At 46.3% G+C, this 16,708-nt stretch overlaps 1 protein-coding gene across 9 annotated transcripts in view; it reads left to right on the plus strand.

Moving 5' to 3' along the window:
* ADRA1A (adrenoceptor alpha 1A) overlaps positions 1 to 16,708 on the plus strand; it is a 110,653-nt gene that overhangs the window by 19,528 nt on the left and 74,417 nt on the right. Inside the window, exon 2 of one of the 9 annotated variants that reach the window (XM_058720257.1) lies at positions 7,159 to 10,300. The exons of the other annotated variants lie outside the window; for them this stretch is intronic. Coding sequence (XP_058576240.1) covers positions 7,159 to 7,202 — 44 coding nt within the window. The 3' untranslated portion in view covers positions 7,203 to 10,300. Of the gene's footprint in view, positions 1 to 7,158; positions 10,301 to 16,708 lie in introns of those variants that run through there. 9 annotated transcript variants of the gene reach the window in all.

Genomic DNA, 16,708 nt, shown 5'->3' on the forward strand with positions numbered 1-16,708 from the left:
TTGTCTTTTTGTTGTTGAATTGTAGGTGTTCTTTATATATTTGTGATACTGGACCCTTATCAGATATAGGATGTGCAAACATTTTCTCACATTCTGTCTATGGATTGTCCTTAACTCTTCTGAGAGTGTCCTTTAATGGACACACGTCTTCATTTTTATGGAGTCCAATCTTTCTACTTTTTCTTTTTTGTTGCTTATGTTTTTGGTGTCATTTCTAAGAAAACGTTGCCTAATCCAAGGTCACAGACTTATCACTCTGCTTTCTTCTTTTTTTTTTAATTTTTTTTTAATGTTTATTTATTTTTGAGACAGAGAGAGACAGAGCATGAATGGGGGAGGGTCAGAGAGAGAGGGAGACACAGAATCTGAAGCAGGCTCCAGGCTCTGAGCTGTCAGCACAGAGCCCGATGTGGGGCTCGAACTCACAGACCATGAGATCATGACCTGAGCTGAAGTCAGACGCTTAACCGACTGAGCCACCCAGGCGCCCCTCACTCTGCTTTCTTCTAAGAGCTTTATCATTTTAGCTCTTACAGTTAGGCCTTGGATCCATTTTGAGTTAATTTTTATATTTTGTGTGAGGTAAGGTTCCAAGTTCATTCTTGTGCATGTAGAAATGTAGCTGCCCAGGCACCACTTATTAAAGAAACTATTCTTTCCCTCACTCCCTTGCCAAAATTCAGTTAACGATTGATAACTTGATTCCTTTCTGGATTCTCAATTCTCTTCCATATTCCAGATATCTATTATTCTCATGCCAGTACCAGGCTGTTTTGCTTACTGTAGCTTTGTAATAAGTTTTGAAATTGCTACTCACTAGTTTTTACATTTCGTAAAGCTTAACGGAATCTTTCAAAAAGACTACCTCTTTTTTTAGAAAACTACCTAGAATAGTATAAACACAATTCTTTTGGAATTCCTAAGTCCAAAAACTCTGAAGATTAAGAGTTCGACGTTACTAATTTAGGGCCAAAAACCTAGCCTGATCGGAACTCATTTGGCAGAGAGCCCAGTCTGGATTCACATGGTTCTACAGATTTTATGAGATCTGTGAAAATCTAGACTTCAGAGTATGGAATAGGTTTTATAGATTTTATATTCGCGCATTAGGTTGCTACCCCATTGTACACGTACAGTGTATAGAAAAATATGAGAAACAAATAGTCATGTGTTTCATGTAACTAACATCTACAGCACAGTTGATCTGTGTTGGTCAATACGTAGGCCCTTCGTCTACTGTATATCATTTAAAATTTTTCAGAGCATAGGTTCTGTGGGGAAACATAACAAAGTGACCTTCGGCAGTAAAAAGTTGGGAGGGATTTTCCTGAGCCCCTTTTTATTATCAGGAGAAACTGAAAGGGGAATCGCTACCCCGAATTCAAGGTCCTGCTTAGCTTCTGTGGCTGATAAGCCAAAGAGTGTTTTTCCTCCTGCTGTTGGCTAGCCACTGTCCTTTCTGGCCTCTGTATGAGGACTGCTTTTTTCCCTTCACGGTTCTGTTCCGCCTCGTCACTCCCGAGAGGAAGCAGACCTGCTCAGATTCCTCTCACCTCCGTGTGGCCCTGTGCCGCCGTCGTGGGCTGTATGTGATTTCCAGAATGTTCCTTCTCCTTCAGATTAGTTGACACAGATTAACTCCACTTTAAGGAGTTCTTTTGGTTTAAACATGGCTTTTCTAGATCATTCTTTAAAATGAAAACGCCTCAGTCATCCATGTGGTTCCGTGTCTGGCATATCCAATCCTCTATCTTTAGCCCATTATTCAAGTGTGATTTTATTTAACTTGTGGTTTCCCTGTAAATGTACAATGAAGTATTTTTATCCTTGTTTTACCTGCCTAAGAAGTGAGACTCATCAGGGTTGAACAGTTCATCCAGTGACACCAAACCAGTAAGAAGCAGAGATCTGTCATGATTTTACCGCTGTACTCTATGGCGTGACTTCCTCAACAGACACACGTTGATTATATGGCATAAGCAACATCAGCCGTGCCCACCCCCCCAGGAGAAGATGGAAAACTCTTACTCTCTGTACCCTGACCTGTCATGATTAGCTCATGTGATTTCCTGGAAGAGGTAGACACCAAAGGGAATAGAAGCTGGAAAAGGCGAGGACAAGTAGAGGGAGCTGCCAAGAAGGAGGGGGAGCAGAGAGTCGATTCTGAACGGTGTGAGTTTAATGTTCACTGAGTTCTCAGACGTTTTCGTGTCCAGCTCTTATCCTGAACGTACCAATTAGTTGAGAAGTGTTCACGAAGCAATAAACATCTACCTCACGCTCCGATCTGAGCTACGTCTTACAGGGGTTACTGAAGAAAACGACTCACTGCTTTGAAGTCTAATTGGGAAGGAAAGGATAGTTCCCATGAAACAGTAATTATCAGGACAAGATGACATTCCCTAGAAATGTTCCAGGAGGAATTCAGAGGCGAGGTGTGTCAGGCAGGGCTTGGAAATGTCTATAGAGGGAGGGAGTCTTCAGCTGGATCTTGAAAGGTAGGATTTGCAAAGCCACGCCCCAAGGTAGGAGTGAGCATGGAATGTCCATGGGCTAGTGAGATGATCCGCCTGGAAAGGGTAGTTGTGCGTGCATGCGTGTGTGTTTGTGTGTGCATGCAGGGAGAACCGTGGAAGGCAGCATGACCACGCTTCATGGCATCGCATTCTCTTGGTGTTTTGTTGAAAAGCAGACAAGGATTTTGGCCTTGAAGTAAGGGAATGTGGGGAACCACACTGCGGGTTTGAGGCAGGTAAGTGACATGATGGAGCAGTGTTGGAGAGAGGTTAGATCAGCAGCGACGGCAGGGCATGTGGAAGTGAGAGACCCAGCTGACTGTGTAGGTCTGAATGAGGACCTGGACGGGGTGTGGCTGTGGGACAGAGGGGCAATGCCGAGAGCGGGGATGCCTGCAGGGGGAATCAGTGGGAAGCAGAGGCTGCGTATGAGGAATCGGAGTGGGATAAACAAAAGGTAGCATTTGAGCCTAGAGTGCAGACAGAGATGCCAGGGGGAGGAACACGTTCTGGAAAGCCTTTAGCTGTGACCAGATCACACCTGAAATCACGGAGCTTTAGTGAAACTATGTAAAACTGTGCTGTTTAACGTGGTAGCCACGAGCCACATGTGGCGAATTAAATTTGAGTTAAATTCATGGAAATAAGAGAGAATTATAAATTCAGTTCCTCATCCAGGCTAACCACGTTTCAAATGCTCATTCAGATACGATGAATGGCTACCCTACTGGACAGTGTAGGCATCAAACTGTTGTTTTTTTTTTTTAATTTTTTTTTTTAACATTTATTCATTTTTGAGAGTGAGAGAGGCAGAGCGCAAATGGGGGACAGGCAGAGAGGGAGGGAGACACAGAATCCGAAGGAGGCTCCAGGCTCCGAGCTGTCAGCGCAGAGCCCAACGCGGGGCTTGAACCCACGAACTGTGAGATCACGACCTGAGCCGGAGTCGGGCGCTTAACCGACTGAGCCACCCAGGTGCCCCGGCATCAAACTATTTCCATCATCTCAGAGTGTTCAGTTGGACACGACTGATCCAGAGATCAGTGGTGAATATCTGCGTCTTGGTGAGGGGCCAGCCCTCGTGATGGGATTGGGGAACCCGTGCTGCTAAGTCAGTGGGCCCTCCGACAAGGAGACGGGCCCAGGGCTGAACTTAGGGACGGGTATGAAGTTGGGAGAAAGAAACAGAAGAGGAACAAGCAACACTCGCCTGAGGTTTGGAAAAGTGGAAGGCTCAGTGTGGCAGAAAATCCTGGCAACAAGAATTGTCACTGCCGAGGGCTTCATAGCCAATCATTGCTTTTTTTTTCTCCAAGAAAGGGAAGATGAGTACAAAAGAAGAGGGAATCATCAGGGGCCGGGTAAGAGGCTACCCGTGACAACCAGATGCCCTTGAGATGGAATGAGAAAGGGAACACGAGGAGACGGGCTGGATTTTGAGGGGCTCAGAGACGGGCATCGGGGGAGCTGGGCCAGGCTTGTGGCCATTGCGCTCTGAGATGGACCAGTTGCTTCAAGCCAGAGAATGTGTCAGTTTGGTCTGCTTGCTTCTGCTCTCCTGTCTTCCCTACCTCCCTTCCACCTGATTCTTCCTTTTGATTGATTTCTTCCTTTTAATTGTTTTTTCTTTTTTTCCTCATGCGTTAGACCTTTGCCTTTATGCATAGTGTCTCTACCTGGCTTTCTAGATTTCTCTAAGACTGTTGGCAGCTATAGCTGTCCACCTGTTTTTTTGTCCATGTCCGTGTCATCGGTTTAGGATTGTTAAGAACAAGGACAGCCTCCGTTTTTGTTTCTGCTGTTTAAATGTTTATTTATTTTGAGAGAGAGAGAGAGAGAAAGAGAGAAAGCGAGCAGACGAGGGGCAGAGAGAGAATCCTAAGCAGGCTCTGCACTGTCCGTGCAGAGCCCGTGCAACGCTGGGCTTGAACTCACGAACTGTGAGATCGTGATCAAGAGTCAGATGCTTAACCGACTGAGCCACCCAGGCGCCCCTGGACAGGCTTTGTTTTACTTGTGCTGCACAGGGCTCATCATACTACTGTGAGCATATGGGCAATTAATTCAATACTGTTTAGTTATAAAGATCGGTAATTACTCTTGTATTTGAAGAGCTGCTTTTTAAAATCGACGTAGACAGTTGAATGTGTGTACGTGTGTGCATGTATCCACGACTGTTATGTAGGTATTGGCAACTCCACTGGCCCAAGATCATCCACCCTCCTTGCCATTAGAGGGTAAACAGTGGTTCCAGCTTGGTTTCATTTTGCATTATAGTTTATAACGTGCTGATACTAAATGCTTTGTGTGCATTATTTTATTTAATCCTTGCAAACTGGAGCGGTAGGTTTTCTGATTCTCATATCAGAGATGAGGAAATTGTGGCAGAGGCTGGTTAAGAAACTTGCCCAAGGTCATGCAGCAAGGACTAGCAGCAGAGTAGGAATTGCATCCTGGCTCTCTCTGGTGCCCCAGCCCATGCCCTTAATGTTTTCTGTATCTCAGGCCAGTGCTCTAAGGCGACCGGTCTGTTCCTGCTGCCATGACCGGCTTGACCACAATTGCGATCATGCCCACAAAAGGATGTGTTTGCTCTCTGCGGCCATAATTCTCCTCTCATTCCTGAGAGGTGGAAAATGGTTGTGGGGAAGTAACAAGTAACACCTCCTGGTGTCAGCGCAGCCTTCCTGGGGGACAAAATGCTTAGCAACTCTTTCAAAGTATCCAAGACAAAACTTGACCTTTAAGCAGTTTCCCCATTTAGAGTTAACTCTGTCTTCAACAAATATGGTTTGAATAAATCAAGGTCTCCTGTTTTAGCTATTTAACTGGGAAGGTAATATTTCCAATCTGATTTAAAATTTTTCTTTTGCCAAATTCCACGGGCGGGAAAGAAAGGAATACTAAAGTTCAGGATAAAAAGAGACTTCCCGGGAAGCGCATTGGTACAAACCATAGCTGCGGTCATCATAAATATCACTTTTACTTTCCAAACTAAAGCCTGGGGTTTCCATGGTAACTGCTTTTGCCCCAGCTGCTTTGCATCATGTTTTTTTGTGTAGAAGCCAGTGGAGCAGGACCCGGCTATGTTACAAAGTTCAGGTGTCAATATCAAATGGATCTCCTGGGACAAAAACCAGAAAGAAAAAAATTGCGTGCAACACACTCTCCCACCCAACCACTACCTTCCCAAACCCTTGCACTTTGCTACTGTCCTGACCAAATGCCCAGAGCTTTCCAGAGCCTGCCATTTTCTCAAAGTCCAACTGCAGCCTGTAAGCAACTGTGACTTCTATGTCTAACCATGTGCATTGGAAGGGAATTGGAGCCGCAAGGCTTTTGATTTACAATGTTGCAGCCATCCGTATGTTCTTGGGTAATAGCGTTTCATAAGGGTCAAAATGCAGATGTGACAGTCCGGGCCAAATGCAAACTGGAGAAATTTCATCTTGCCTTCCTGTGACTCACCCAGGCTTCCAGATGGAAGTGATTTCCCAAGGTCACTGCAAAGTTTGGTACAATGGCGTCTTGAATGGAGAACATACGGTAGGAGGGTGCAGGTGAAGCTGGGTCGAGGGTCAGGACTTCGTTTCCTGTTCTCACCCTTGACTCTGGCGGAGCGAGCCCACCCCTGAAGACTTCTTTCCAATCACGGAAGAAGCGCAGGCACAGTCTGCCTCACCTCTCCCCCAAGCCCTTCTGACTACGCCCACCCCAAGCCCTGCTCCCATGTTCTAGGCATAGTGAAGGGAACTAAGGAAGAAATGTGCCTCCTTCCACCAAATCATTTCCATGTCTTAAAATAAATCCCAGCTTTCCTCTTCTGGGAAGCTACCCCAGAGTGGACTAGGATCTCAAAATATCTTTTATTTACTTTATGCAAGAAACATACTGAGAGCCTACTGGGTGGCAGATACAAGCGGACCCTGACTTCAACGTGGAGACTAACACATAACTGAGCCCCACGTAGGGTCACGATAAGCACAAAGGCACAGTTGGAAGAGGTTGGTTTTCCAATTTGGGGGGCAGTGTGTCCAAAAGGCTTCCTAAAAGACACAACTTGACTAGCACGAGCCATAGCCTGCTAACATTATTGATACGCACATTCCATAATTAAACACGGGCTTTATTAACACACATTTGCATGCAAGTCTGGCTTGGTGTCTCCCCAGATTATAAAAATCTTGAGTGTGAAAACCTGGTCTCTGCTATACAGGGCTCCATATCTGACTCACCTAGAATAAAGCTGAGAATACAGTGAGGGTCATTGTGGCCTTGACTCTGCCTTCAGAAACAAAGGATAAGTTGGAAGATCCACGGGCAGTTTGAGCAAGTTGACGTGTAGACACGTGTAGACGTGTAGACGAGTAGACGTGTGCAGACAGCGTGTAGACAGCTGCTATGCTGTATCCAGATGGAGAAATGAATTGACAGCTGTGTCCAGAAGCTACATGATAGGGGACTGGCACGTCGTCCTTTTATTTTCAGCCATTTGTTTTACTTTCTACCATTTCTTTGATAGTAATGGCACCGACATTGTAACTGTGATTTTAAACTCTTGAGTTGCCCTCGCGTAGAAGCGTGACTTTGAACGGTTCACACTTGCCTACGGTGTGACTCTGGGAAGGTTTCTTCGTTCCAGGCCTCTCGTCTTCATCAGCAGAACGACAGGATCCGCTTGGATGATTGTCTCGTAAGCTCTGAATTGTATGTTACAGGCCTGACCTGAGTCAGTCGTGATCAGCTCGGAAGCCTCTGGGCCTAAGCGCAGTAGTAAGTGCTGAGTAAACATCTGTGGAAGTAAATGAAAGAGACCCGAAATCCGGTTCGACATGTGAGGTGATAAAGCTGTTTTCAACGTAGAGCGCAGAGAACCCGACCAGCTGCACCACGTTTTGTACGAATAGCGGAGCCGAGGGCTTGGGGTCTCCCCCTGCCACAGACACTCGGAAGGAAGGTGGCATCAGTGACTTTCAGCTGGGCCCAGTCTGCTTCTTCAGATGCACATGCAGGCAAAGAGAGCCTGGGCCTCCTGTCGTAAAACATTTAAACATAAAAGGAGAAAATTCAGGGGTGCCTGGGTGGCTCAGTCGGTTGAGTGGCCAGCTGTTTGATTTCGGCTCAGATCGCAATCTCACGGTTGCGAGATCGAGGCCCCGCGTGGGGATCCCTGCTGAGCCTGGAGCCTGCTTAGGATTCTCTCTCTTCCTCTCTCTCTCTCTGCCCCTCCCCCACTCTCTCCCTCTCTCACAACAAATAAACATTAAAAAAAAAAAAGAAAAAGAAAAACTTCAGGTATCCGAAGTGCTCAAACGTGGTCTTGCAAACTTAAGTCTTCGTGTGTCTTTTGGTTCCAGAAAACAAAACACGGTGTGAAACATCTGTATGATGGAATGCCTGTCCTGGTTTGTACTCAGTTTCTTGGCTTCACTCTCCACAGTCCTGAGAAACAGGAGTCTTGTGATCAGTGTAGACAGCCAACTGGGACAACTCAAGCCAAAAAAAAAAGAAAAAAAGAAAAAGAAAATCGGAACGTCCTTATTGTATGTTGTAGTGTTTCCAGTAACTTAAAGATGATTTTATTTCCCCTGTCCTCTGAGTTGCCCTGACAGAGACTAAGGTATTGTGTTAGAATAGGGATCAAAGCCAGCAAAGGTGGGAGCACTCTGAGCCAGAAATACATCTTCAGACACGTAAGTTTTTTTTTTTAATTTTTTTAATGTTTCCTTATTTTTGAGAGAGAGAGAGAGAGATAGGTGTGAGTGGTGGAGGGGCAGAGAGATGGAGACACAGAATCCGAAGCAGGCTCCAGGCTCTGAGCCCTCAGCACAGAGCCCCACGCCGGGCTCGAACTCGCAAGCCGTGAGATCATGACCTGAGCGAAGTCAGACGCTCAACCGACTGAGCCTCCGCACAAGTTAGCTTCTTGAAGTGGGCGTCAGAATAGCCAGTGCAAAATTGTTTCATAAAGCAAACCTTTTTTTATCCCGTCCTAGCAAACATCCTCACTGTGGATATCAGTCAGCCCTCAGGCTGTCTAGTTGAGTGCCCAATGGCTATTGTAGACTTTAATGTGACTCTCACTGCTCTTTTTAACTGTGTTTTTTTCATGTAGCTTCTGCACCTCACCTGAAGCTATTTTAATACGATAGAGTCAGTATGGAGGAAAAATAAATCAAAGATCTTTTCTGAGGGGCTTTTTGAAAAGATGCAGGGGGATGCCTGGTTGTGGAAGGTGAACTCTGTGCGCTTTTTCTCTATTTACAAAGACAAGTAATTTCCAGCATGTATGTGCTAAGCCATTTTACGTATATACCTTTGTTCCATAATCACAGTTCTGTTAGCATCCCAAAGTCAAGGCCCATTACCCATTTGGGGAGTGGCAGGGCTGGGTTGGAAGCTAGGACCCTGTGATTCTGGAACCCAGGCCTTGCCCCTGCCCCACGCTGCCTTCCTGAGCTGGAGCATTGCACCACTGAAGCTCTCTAGAACTCCATTTAACTGCATGAATCCCGCGGTGACGTGAGCACTTAGCTTTGCTGTCACCCACCCCAAGCACACCGCTGGCCCCTCCTGCAGAAGACAGAGAAAAACATCCCCTTCTGAATAATAAGCAGAGATTTGGTTCAAAATTTCCTGAAGTCTTCGTAGCTTAACTTACAAACTTGGGATGCCAGAGGCTGCTTATTTGCTCCTACATAATGTACCACACCTGCAGTTTGGAAGCACAGCTAGGAGGTGAGTAAGGCCACCTTGGTTGTGGCCATGGAGCCTAACTAATTTGTTACACTTCTTGAAGAGTTTAATGAGAGATTTTAGTGACATTGCTGTGGTTTGAGATTTGCTATTGTTTTTGAAAATTATGGATCATTTGAAGTTTTTCTCTCAACACAGTGAGGCAGCGTAGGAACAATACCATTAGCCCAAGGGCGCTGGACAATTTGGAGTGGGGAACTTTCTTCAAGAATATATGGGGTAAAGAAAGGCAAGAAGGGACTTTGGCAGTATTCGCGCATAAAGTGTTTTTGGCCGGCCAGGGCCACGGGATAAACTCATCAAATAGATCAGCTTGTCGTTTATCACCACGTACATGGCTCCCCCGGGGGATGGAAAGAACCCGCGATCAGGAATCAGGACACTTTAGGTGAGTTCCAGCTTCATCACTGACCACGGTGGGCACACCGCTGAAAGTGTCTACGAGGAATTGCATCACTCGCCTGACAAATGGGGTTTGTTTAAAAGTTGCCCCAATTAGGCACCTGGGTGGCTCCGTTAGTTAAGCATCCAACTTCGGCTCAGGTCATGATCTCACGGTGTGTGAGTTCAAGCCCCGTGTCAGGCTCTGTCCTGACGGCTCGGAGCCTGGAGCCTGCTTCGGCTTCTGTGTCTCCTTCTCTCTGCCCCTCCCCTACTTGTGCTCTGTCTCTCTCTCTGTCTCTCAAAAATAAATAAATGTAAAAAAAACCCCCAAAACTTAAGAAGTTGCTCCAATTATTCCTCAGAATGATGCTGGAGAGTCCTATGAGGGAGAGGATTTGAGTGCTATCGAAAGTAAAGGGTTGTAAAAATAGAAGATGGTCTTGTGGCACGGGCCACAGGGTGTGAAGAATCCTTAGCTACAGTGGCAGCCGGTTTGTTGATGACGAGGTTAGGACAGTACAGTCAGTGGCAGGTGGCCTGGTACTGATGGTTTGTCACTGGCCTGTGAAAAGAGTAAGTGTTTAGAGGCATTTGGAGCCATATAACAGAGGAATTTTATGTTGGTTGAATATAATAAAAATTGGGGCTTGTATTTGCTTGGCATTTTTTCTTTTCTTTTTTTTTTGGGGGGGGGTTATTTATTCCTCTTGCATTTAAAAAAAGTGCTCGTACACGATGCATTTGGAAAAAAAAACTAGCCCTTCGCACAAATGACTTGAGAAGCTCTGGTATGCGAGGCATCGAAAGTCCAGGAGACAAGCGAAAAATTAAAGTAAGAGTCTGCATATTTTATTCATCCAGTGAAAGGCCAACAGGAAGCTGGAAAACAGAACGGTTGGTTCCAACTGGATGGGTCACTTCTCTCCCAGATGTTTGGTGTCCTGGAGGGACAACCAGAGGACATGTTCTGACCTTGGAGACTGACTCAGCATCATCAAAAGGAACAAAGGTCCAAAGCTTAGGGCTACAACTGCTTTTCCTAAGATGGTGTTGAGGACATGGGGGCTGATGGCTCCTTTCCTGGGCTGGGAGGACCTGGGAGAAGATGGCCACGATGCGAAATACCATCCACCAGAGTCCATGGTCAACTGAGAAAAGACAGGATGCTAATTTCCGTGCCCGGAGGGATCGGAAGTAGCTGAATGATCAATCAGCAGGCAGCCTTTCCATTTTGGTATCGATATTTTATAAATTACTGTCATTTTAAGAGTATCTTAAAATCTAATAGGACAGCCCCCATTTCGTTTAGGATTTTCATCCATATTTATTCCTCTAGGTGAAATTTAGAATTGTCTAGTGCCAAATAAACTGTTAGTTGGAATCCTGTTAACTTACATATTCAAATGAATGGAATTGCTATCTTTGCAACATAAAAACTTCCTAACCCGCTTCATTGAAGGCAGTTAGTTTTCTGTTAGCTTTCTCTTTGTTTATTCTATCCATTTCCAGTTAAATGTAAACCTAAGTGTTTTATATTTTTATTGTTCCTGTGATGGAATCTTGTCCCCCATCACATTCCAATAGTTCTAATTATCGCTAGTATAAAAGAAAGCTATAGATTTCTAATATAGTTAACGTTCAACCAGCTTCCTCCTTGCTTTCCTATTATAGTACTAGGAGGTCTTTTTCCAGCTAATTCTTTTGGGATCTCCAGATATACAAAAATCATCTACATTTACTAACTCTCGTCCTCCTTTCCAATATGTGTAACTTACCTTTTTCTTGGCTAATTACATTATTCTTTCCAGAACAACGTTAATTGAATGAGGATATCCTGTTGCAAGAGGACGAGCCGCTGGATCTTTCTTTCCATATCAGTAGAAACACAGAACTTTGAAGCTTTGCTTCAGCCTCATTTTCCTCTCTGTTGTTCTCCTAACACTTGTTGATAGAAATGAAATCTTTCAGATGATTGCAGAAGGTAATCTTGGGAGAAATATGCACACAGAATGCATTGTCTCCACTTTGCCTTAGTAATATGGTGCAAGAAGGAGAAGATGATATTGAAGGACTCATTACGTGTCCAATTTTGAAGTTCCTGCATTTTTTATAGCATCTTAATTGGCCTCAAGGGGTGCCTGAGTCACCACTGGGCTTCCTAGTTAGGGCTGGGTTGGAACAATTGCTTCAAGTTTACAGCCCCCTATGTAGCTCTGCCCTCCTGTCCTTCTGAGGGCTTTCCTTTGTGTTTTATGCTTGATTTCAAGGTACCCGACCCTGACAAGCAAAAGGGAGACAAAATTTATCCCTTGGTTCTATTTCCAACCCATTCAAAAATAGAAGGCAGTCAGAGTTCTCAGGAGCGGACATTAGTTCAGCCGGGATCTTGGCGCCTGGTTTCCATTGTAACGACGTCAGGGGAAATCATCAGGCAGTATTACCACCAGAATTGCCCAGGCTGGGAGTCTACTCCACAGGCCCTTGGTATGGAGGCTGGCTTGGCTTCAGAACTGTCCGTGTGAGAAATAAATTTAAAATTTGAGAATCGAAGAGGCCTCTCTTCTCTTTACTCTTTTTCTTTGTGCATCTGCGCGCACGGTATCCATAATTTCACAGACTCAGACATGTGATGATGCCCCCTGCAGTGGCTGCTGTGCCTGGCCGTCGGGCCCCTCCCCTCCAGGACTAAAGCGCCATCCCTGTGCTGGATGGTTGACTCGGGCTCCCCGTCTGTCCGGGTGCTCTCCCTCTTCTGATGGGAGCCGCCTCCTTCCCGGGAGCAGCCTGAGTCCAATGCCTGGTCTTTATCCTAATTCGGGATAACTGTCCAGAGCACTACCAGCTCCACGGGGATTGGCAGAGATCCAGCTTACGTCTCTCCCCAACAGGTATGATCTTGATGGCACGTCCCCAAAAGTCAATCCGCTTCTCCGACTTACACCACATGCTTGAATGGTTAGTGCCAGCCTTTCCTTTTATTCTTTTTTGGAGGGGCCGGAGGGAGGCACAGTTCCTTCCCATCTCTTGTCCTGTACACTAACGTCAGCCTCACCGACTTCTTCCAAGAAACCACGTGCTCACAACATGTTTTGTGTCTGTGCTTTTCCTCTGCTCGTTTAGTTCTGTATGGAAGCCATCTGGGGTCTATCACGTTCATTGGCTCCTCTGTCAACGGGTGCTCCCCTGGTTTCCAGACTTTTTGCCTCCCAACAGTGCGCATGGCTTACAGAGGTGCTTCCGTATGTGAGTGCTGCTGCTTCCGTGAGATGGGTTCCTGAGAGGAGGTCTGCTCGTGGAAAGGGTATGCTTGCTTTCGATTTTAAATCCTGTTGCAGACAATCTTCTTAAGACTCTCTTCCACCATTTCACCAGCAATGTAGGAGAGTCACCCACTGCTTGTCTTCCCACCTTGAGCATCCCATCGGAGGATCAAAAGCCTCATCTTTGTTCAGGTCTTTGTCATTTCTCGCTGCAGACGGAAGCTTGCTCCCATCCCTTTTGAAAGGAAAGAGAGTTTGGTGAGGGAAAGACAAGGCCAATGGGCTTGAGAAAGTCCCTGGGCTTCCAGCTGGCTGTTTCCTCTAAATGGATGAGAAATACGGAGTGGAGACCAGGAGGACCTCCCCTCGTGCTCCAGCCTGCCTGCCCGGAGTCCGGTCTGCACCGGGCACAGGGGTCCCGATGCAGGGGCTCCTCCCTGGAGAGGCAGGGATGGGCATGGGAAGGAGCTGCATTCGGTATGTTCCTCACCCTTCTGGGCCTGAAGGGGTCCTCAGCCACTTCCCTTTGAGTGGAATTACGTGCTTCTTGTCCCTAAAAAACAAACAGGGAGGGAACTGGCATGTTGATGATGTGCCCAGGCATCATCCCACAAAGGGGGAAGGTCGATGTGACTACTCTGAAATTAAGGGAAATCTGTTTAAGTTGTTTGGACACACAGATACACCTCCTCCAGTGGCCAACACAGCAGATGTGAACGGACAGCTCTGTGACCTGCACACCCTTCCCAACCTGGCCATGATTGGTGATGAAGGTGTTTTGGGAGGGGGGGGGCGGCGGCGCTCGTTCCCAGGCGAATGTGTCTCTGCCTGCCACGTCGGGCACTGGGCACAGAACATTGCAGATTCTGTCTCTTTCTGCCCCCATATCATCTACATCTCTCTTCTCGGTGCGTGAAATTAAGCCGACCCTATGTTGCCGTTATTGTGACATGGAATCATTATCGCTTAATAAGCGTTTCATAACTCCATCTATTTTTGCCAATTGTTTCAAATCTTTCTTATTAGCTATGTTAGGCATGCTATTATCTTAATCTTCTTAACGTCCATGTGAGAGTTTGACAAGTCAGCAGGGGTTCTTGCTGTGGCTGCCAAGGATACATGATTAGGTACCCACGCTCCAGAGCCCCACAGTCTCCCTGCCCCACCGACCCTTCTCCTGAGCACGTTTCTTTTTAAAAGACTTCAGTCCCCTGAAGTCCAGAAAGTAACATGCATCAGTGAGACTCATATGAAGACCAATATCTTGGGCTTTCGTCAAATTCTTTAGCATTGTGAACATAAGTAAAAAGAGAGAGAAAAAGAATGTGTGTGTGTGTACGTGAGAGAAAGAGGCAGAGAGATGGAGAGAGAGAGACCCCAGTTGACCCCATCTGGGAAGACACTGTAATAGCCTGGGTCAGCTCGAGAGGCTAAAGAATCATATTTTAATATTCCGAAGGAGTTAACCACAAGGTCAAGAGGGAGTAGTTGACACTGGGGCAGAAGTTGGACTGTTCTTTTCCTAGGATCATTTCAGGGTAAGAAATAATTGGGGTTTTGGCAGCTGAGATGATTGTGGGCAGAGCAGCTTATTTTTCTGTTAATTCCTTAAGTAAACCATCATCTCTGCAAGCTCTTGCTGTAGCCACACTGATAGGATTTGACTGCGCTGTCCCCTCCCCACCCCCCAGGCAAACCATCTCTGGTTTTACCTTTGGTCAACTCTTCCCCTCTTTGCATTAAAAGAATATTGTCTGGCTGTACAACCTCAGCCTCTCATGGCCATTTCCCTGTGGTTCCAGATGTGTGTCATCCTCACACTCAAGAACAGGGAGTCCTGATGATTAAGTTTGGGGTTCTGGAGACAGCAGAAGAAAGCCAGGCTCAGAACCAGATTGACAAGAATGAGATCACAGCATCATAATTTCACAGCCAAGTTCCTCCACGTCCTCCCCTTTCTTTGAAAGAAAAGGATGCACGGCTGCTTCCAAGGTTCGAGGGTGGATGTAGACAGAATAGGTCACGAAGCTTCTTTTGGTAAGAGCGGTCTTGGGTGTCAACCTAGTCTTCCGCCTCCCCACAAGGAACCAGTGGATCCAAGAGCAGCCTGTTGCCATCTGGCAGGGACACGCTGGGTGGGAGGTGCTAAAATGGTGGTTTCTCAGGGCACCTGGGTGGCTCGGTCGGTTAAGTGTCCGACTTCGGCTCCAGTCATGATCTCGCCAACCATGGGTTCAAGCCCCGCGTCGGGCTCTGTGCTGACATCCCGGAGCCTGGACCCTGCTTCGGATTCTGTGTCTCCCTCTCTCTCTGCCCCTCCCCCACTAGCACTCTGTCTTCTCTCTCTGTCTCAAAAATAAATAAACGTTGCAAAAATAAAAAAAAATAAAGTGGTGCTTCTCAAACTTTGATGAGCATGAGAAAGACCCAGGAAGCTTATTAATCTTACAGCTCCGTAGGCAAACCCCGGAAACGCTGCCTCATGTATGCTGTAATGGGTCCTTGTGTCTCTGATGCAGGTTGTTGAATGGAGTCTAGCAGAGGCACGTTCTCACACACACCTGCTGTCGTCTTCGGGTTTGCAATACCCCAATCTCCCCTCGGTAGTTAGGGATGCAGAGGCACTACGTCCCTAATGAATCTGCCTGCACTCAGCTTGCCTGCTCCTTGGATAATTTTTTCAGATCTGTAGAAACTTACCAGGTGCGCACAGAGCTGTCTCTAAGGCGGATGGTGGGGCATGGAATTACTGATCTTTTTCTAGGTTTTCACTTTTCATTGGGCTGTTCCTCTGACTCTCATTGCTGCCTCTTTGCCCGTGTTCATAATAAACTCCAAATGCAAGCTGCACGTGTTCAGAAGTGGCGTCAAGGGTCATTGTGACTTGTAGCTGCATTCCTTTGACGTGTGATTAAGCATCTTATCATATTGCCTATTGTTCGCTGCTTCTTGTTGTTTTCTCCCTCCATTTATTGAACCACCCATCTTTCCCTTGCCATTTTTTCTTAACCGGTGAAATTTATAACACAATTGTAAGTACCAAGGAAAATTCCATTCGAATTATTTTAGATTTATTAAAAATACAGGATGAGTTGAAATCTTCGCGGTCGTGGTTGCATGCTTTAAGGAGCCTGCATATATTTTCATTTTCTCATTTTTTCCAATGCTCTTTGGGACCCGTCTTATCTTCCTGTTATTCCGTTTCCAGGCGGCTCTGCATTATGGATACTACTAGAAGCCATTTGAATTTGCCTTGTTTGTGGTCATTTTTTGCTGGCCCTCTATTTCTCCCTCTTTTCATATGGTCTTGAATCCAGCAGGGTTTATCCAGACTCCGGCTTAGCCAGCAAATAAGACAGACATGCTATGCTGCAGGTTGCTCTGTGGCTCTGTGTGAGTGATGGTGCAGTCCCTGGCTCAGGTGACAGCTAGAAGGCTCCTAAGTTGTGTTTCCCAGCTTCCAGCAGTCGCTTAGGTAGTGTCCCTCTGCTGTACTGGGATGTGATGCTTTTGCAAAATTATGCACCAGACGCCCTGAACTTGACATGTGCTACCTCATGCATACAACCCTACAAGGTAGCTACTGTGTTATTATGCAGATTGTAAGGGAAGAAACAAAGGAATCCCAGGACCAAGTGATGTAACTCATGGAGCTGTATGTGGCAAAGACAGGACTGGAATCAGGTCCTGGATTCTCACCCAGATCGTCCTGCATGTGGTTGTGACACGTCCCTAGCAGATGGCTTGCTAGGCGATAGGCCTGATTGCTGTTTTCAGGGTTTAGGTCAGGTG

Source organism: Neofelis nebulosa, chromosome 3 (assembly GCF_028018385.1).
Source record: "Neofelis nebulosa isolate mNeoNeb1 chromosome 3, mNeoNeb1.pri, whole genome shotgun sequence".
NCBI classification, from domain to species: Eukaryota; Metazoa; Chordata; class Mammalia; order Carnivora; family Felidae; genus Neofelis; species Neofelis nebulosa.